This window comes from Hyalella azteca, unplaced genomic scaffold (assembly GCF_000764305.2).
Source record: "Hyalella azteca isolate HAZT.00-mixed unplaced genomic scaffold, Hazt_2.0.2 contig4150, whole genome shotgun sequence".
Classification (NCBI taxonomy): domain Eukaryota; kingdom Metazoa; phylum Arthropoda; class Malacostraca; order Amphipoda; family Hyalellidae; genus Hyalella; species Hyalella azteca.
The window spans coordinates 1-5,382 of record NW_025934375.1 but is presented as its reverse complement, the minus strand read 5'-3'; the positions used below and the strand labels follow the sequence as shown (position 1 = coordinate 5,382).

The 5,382-nt window shown below is 34.2% G+C and overlaps 1 protein-coding gene across 1 annotated transcript; it reads left to right on the top strand.

The window, feature by feature from the left end:
- The first annotated feature begins 551 nt into the window (after positions 1-551).
- LOC108677961 lies at positions 552-4,949 on the top strand. The gene is made up of 7 exons (XM_018166280.2): positions 552-812; positions 957-1,241; positions 2,595-2,688; positions 2,873-3,271; positions 3,466-3,610; positions 3,755-3,831; positions 4,033-4,949. The coding sequence occupies exons 1-7, from the start codon at positions 559-561 to the stop codon at positions 4,273-4,275; spliced, it is 1,497 nt and encodes a 498-aa protein (XP_018021769.2). The 5' UTR covers positions 552-558; the 3' UTR covers positions 4,276-4,949.
- The last annotated feature ends 433 nt before the right edge of the window (positions 4,950-5,382 follow it).

Sequence of the window (5,382 nt, the reverse complement as noted above, 5' to 3'; positions counted from 1 at the left end):
TATCTGAGGACACTGCCGAAGCAGTTGTCCAAGAATTTGAACAAATAATCAAAAACTGTATTACTGAAACTGAATCTGCATTGGATGTCTGCTCATTAACAGATCCTCAAAAATCACGCATAATGCAACCTTTATCAAACTTGNTACCAAGATGGTGGCAGTGCAAACTTTGGACGAGAGATTGAATTCACTCCTTTCACCAATTGTTCAAGGAGAACAATTAATACCTCTATCAAAATCTGTGAAATACCAGGGTTTAAATTACCAACAAGGATCAGTTGTGGTCACATTATCAGATGAAGACCTACAATTCAATGAAATTCAGGAGGTGGTTTATTTACATGGTCAAATTTACTTCATCACAAATACATTAATTAATGACCATTTCTCATCACATTTCCATGCATATGCCTTGAAGAGAACTGCATCTCTGAAAATATTAAAATATTCAGATATTAAGTCTCCCTTTCCCCTTCAAATGTATGAAACTGAAGGACAATATAATTTTGTGTCATTGATGCATTTCATTCCATCGCCAGATTAACTTTTGGTATAATAATGTTTGATTTCATTGTTAAATATGAAAATCGGAGTTTTCTTATAAAAGTTGACAATAAAGAAGATCTTCTTGAAGCTACAAAGCAACGCTTTCAAGAAAAAGGGCTTTTGAAGAGCCCTAATTGCCACTTGGAATGCTACATTGAAGGGTTAAATACCTACTGCGAAGTGGAATGTCAAGATCTGCCTAATACTGGAAAACTACGACTTGTTTTCGAAAATGACATACATGCTGGCAATTCAGATGATGAAAGGTGAGATAGCTATTAGCTCTTCTTTAGTACAATTGTTTTACAAAAATTTAAACCCTTAGATTCAAACCCAATCATTGATGACTTCATTAATAATAGAAATATTTTAATGTGCCAGGCTTAATTATTTCCTCTGTACTGTTTCAGGAATTTGAGTGCATGTGCAGCTGAGAAGAGTTTTGAAACCAATGCAGAATATGTTGGGACTGATGCTGCTACTGATGAGCTGCCAAAAACTTCCTTTGCAAAATTATCTGAGGAACGTCCACAGAGTATCTCAAACACTCAACATTGCAAATGGCCAGGAGTGTTTGAAGTCAATGTTTTCCCAAGCACCTTGAAGGAAGCTCTAAATGCTGGAGAAGCACTAACCAAAAAGCAAATGACGGAGCTTTTGGATTGTTTGTACAACAAAATAACAAAATATACCTTGTAAGTACCTTTAACTTCAGCAATGTAGCATGCCAAAGGAAGTACCGCATTAGATGTGTTGTATTTTCGCTAATATTATTGTTGGAATCTGTGTCACGTTACTCAAATTGGTTTTATGTGCATGTATAACATTATTTTTAGTGATAAAGGGTAAAGATTGTTGAACTATTAAATTATCTTAAGTTCAATATAAAATATTATCTTAAATGTATTATTAATATATTATCTTAAATTATCTTAATTTCAATATATCATCTTCATTTCAAATAAAGGACAGGCAGGGTAAATTGGGACAGTCGTTCCACATTTTGTACAAATGTTGTAGCAGCAAAACTCATCAAAATATTAATAAATAAATAAAATTAAAGCCTTATGAATAGCAAAAGAAGTTTCTTCGGAGATGCCGTAAGATTGCCCATGCAAAGGCCTTTAAAATGAGCCCAAACTTGTATTTGGATAAGAAGTTATTAATGAAAAACGCTCAAAACCGTCCCTTATTACCCCGTTTGACGTTACTTTTTACTTAAAACTATTTCAATAATTCTGCCTGCATCTTCTTATGACAACAGTCATCATGTTTATGTTTTACCCAACTACATAACTAATATATAAATTATATGAGACTTTTTACAACACTTCTCTTTAACTTCACGTTGTTTGTTTGTCTGCTACAAATCTTATAATAGATATTTAACACACTTCTACCTCTCCAATCAATATGAAATTCTGCACACTTGCATAAAATTGGAGACAATGCATGAATCAATTGACAGAATAAATAAATTTAAGATTAAACATTTTTTCTCAATATTAAGAAAAATTATAAAATAATTTTGTATTCTACAAATCTTATAATTGATACTTAAGACACTTCTATCTGCCCAATCGATCTGCAATATTGCACACTTGCATAAAATTGGAGACAATGCATGTATCAATTGACAGAATAAATAATTTTGAAATAAAAAAATTTAATATTAGGAAAAATTTAGAAATAATTTTGACAATGAAATAATATTTTTCTTGTCAAACAAAATGAAAAACATGAAATAAAATTTTAGACAATGTTAAAGTCTAATTTTGCTTTTAATATTTGAAAAAAAAAACCTTTACATTATTGTGCATGTGTAACATCAGTGATACTGGATTCTTTAGAAGTGTTGTCTTTAAAAATTACTTTTTAAATGCATATAATTTTAATTGTGCTTCAATTGAAAATCTATGAAAACAGTAGTATCAGAGTAATCAAGTAATAAATAATACCTAACAAAGGAAGGTTCCTCCACTCAATCATGCAAGCCCTTCCTCCTTTAATTTTTAACTCGTAATTTAATATTCAATTTTTTCACACAGCTATCCAACATCAGCCAACTATAAGGCTGCTGCAGTTGCCTTATTGGCCAGGTACCCTCAACTGATGAAAGCCATCAAGTTCGGTGATGCAGTAGTAAGTAACAAATTTTTATTCATCATTTAAAAATTTAGCTCTATCCATAATGTTTAAAATAAGTGATATTAATGTTTTTCATATTTGTCCTATTCATATACATAATGATTTTCCAAATGTTCTGCTGAACAATATAAATTAATCTTGAATAGGCTTTGATTCCAATATCACGTTCCATTGCCAGGAAATATGGAGGGTGAGAATTTCTATGAAGGCGAGGAATGCGAGACAACGACGGGACCGTCAAGTACCCTGTGTCATGGCGATGCGCGCTAAGAAGAAACTCAATGTGTCAGAGGAAGAAAACAAAGTCATACCCCCCAAAAAAAACCTGCCTAAAAACATGCTGGCCTATGGGGTCTTGAACTACCTACCTACAAGACCCGTTACAGAAGACGACATCTCGATTGAACGTCACCGAAGCTTGATGATCAACGAGTTGAAGAAGAACTCTCTAAATCCCCGCACCATAGAAGAGTTGATGCGCCTGACCTTCCATGATCGCAGGCGGCTTATTATTACGGAAACTGCAACAGTCGCTCACGTGGCTGAACTGTACCCGGCTCTTTTCAATCCAAATCAGGTTTGAATTGCAGAATCTAAAATAAATTTGATGATACATGGTTACTCGCATATTTCATGTCATGTTATTTACGCCGGTTTATCTAATAACCTAATGAAATGAGACCTGTGTTTTGCCCTCATTTGTACTCCGTTGAACTCACATTATCATACCGTACGTCCTGATTTTAATTTTACATGCCATTTTTTGGACAGATACTTTTCGAGTTCCAGCGTTTGACGGAGATCAACTTGACGGAAAGCCTTCGCGGAGAAATTAAAAAAAGCTGGCGTGCCATCCACTTACTGAGTCAAGTCGCCATCTCTGACCAGTCTGATTTGGACTCAGACGAATACGAAGGTCAGCCTAGTTCTTGAATGAAGTAGTAGTTCATGAACATCTTGGATTGATAGGAAAACAAAAACCATCTTGTGAATTATCACACATTGTAGTTTTTGCTTAAATTTATACATTTTATTAAAAAGTCGTCTCCATTTTTTTCAGAACGAATGATCGCCAATGCTTTTCTCCTCATTCCAGCATTAATGCGCGAAGAGATCACATATGACATGCCCTTGGAGGTTAGAATGACTTAGACCCTAATATTTTGCTATCATTACAAAATAACAGTAAATTTAAAAGAACAATTTAACTAATTATTGATATTTGTACCCAAAGACTAAAAATTATAAGTAATAATTTAGCTTGTATGCTTGATATAATAGACTTCTGTTCTGACCTTTAAAAATATTAGACTCTGATTCAGTGGGTTCATTTGACAGGAATCTACTTTGGAGCCCGCGCCAACTCTTCATTTCCGTGATGCTTCGGTGGCGAGCTCTGAAGGTGTCATCCTCGCAGAAGGCAGGACGATATGCCAAGTGTCAGGAATAACAGAAGGTTTCTTGGCATGGTTTGCCAGTTTTTATGTCTTCAACATGGCATATCCCAGATTTGCGAAAAAAACTTTGTGCTTCATCCAACGAGGACTACTTGGTCTCAAAGACAATACCAAAACGCCGTAAGTCGTTCTTGAAACAATGAGAAAAGTAGCGAACTTGAAAGGTTAAAACATTTGTAAGGGATTGCCATGTTGTAGACTATGCTTATCTTGGACCTTAATTTTATTTGGATCGATATGTAGACTTGAATTAATTTTTGATAGTGTTATTGCAAGCCAGTTTGCCAGTCTTAACGAGGCCAGTACTACTATATGGAATAGTTTAATAATTTAGTTCATTTATGGTTCATTTATTTAAGGCGTATATATACTCATGATTTTTTGGAATCAACTTCACCCACATTATTTACACTGAAGCTAATGTTGAGGCAATCCCTCCTGACTAGCTTAACATTTTTTCAGGTACTGTCGTTTTTATTTTTCTGCCTGGTCGCTGGTCTTCACCTCGCTGGGTCCTCTTCCTCTGTCGTGCCTCCCTCGGGAATGTGTGAGAGAGATGTTCTTCCTTTCGTTTGACGGTGTTCTTTTCTTTACATGATTTTCTTTAATTTCTATGGTTTTTTTTCTCTATGCGGTGTTCTTTTCCGTAGAGGATGCTTCTTAATTTAAATGGTGTTCTTCTCCTTTGACAACGGCCTTTTCTTTAGAGTACTTTCTATGATGTTCTTTTCTTCTAATGGTGTTCGTTTCTTTTGATGGTGTTCTTTTCTTTTGCTGGTGTTCTTTACTTTTGCTGGTGTTATTTTCTTTTGCTGGTGTTATTTTCTTTTGCTGGTGTTTTTTTCTTTTGCTGGTGTTTTTTTCTTATGGTGGTGTTCTTTTCTTTCGATGGTGTTCTTTTGTTTTGATGGTAATATTTTCTTTTGATGGTGTTCTTTGTTCTTTTCTTTCGATGATGTCCTTTTCTTTTGATGAAATTATTTTCTTATGGTGGTGTGTTCTTTTCTTTTGATGGTGTTCTTTTTTTTGATGGTAATATTTTCTTTTGACGGTGTTCTTTTCTTTTGATTGTGTTCTTTTCTTTCGATGGTGTCCTTCTCTTTTGATGAAATTATTTTCTTTTGGTGGTGTTCTTTTCTTTCGATGGTGTTCTTCTGTTTTGATGGTAATATTTTCTTTTGATGGTGTTCTTTTCTTTCGATGGTGTCCTTTTCTTTTGATGAAATTATTT

What these genes read in the sequence shown, in the direction of transcription:
- LOC108677961 (XM_018166280.2), top strand. Translation starts at nt 559, where the DNA reads ATGTTTGATTTCATTGTTAAATATGAAAATCGGAGTTTTCTTATAAAA. An exon ending in GGCAATTCAGATGATGAAAG is followed by an intron (nt 813 to 956) that starts GTGAGATAGCTA and finishes GTACTGTTTCAG; the next exon opens with GAATTTGAGTGCATGTGCAG. An exon ending in GGACTCAGACGAATACGAAG is followed by an intron (nt 3,611 to 3,754) that starts GTCAGCCTAGTT and finishes CATTTTTTTCAG; the next exon opens with AACGAATGATCGCCAATGCT.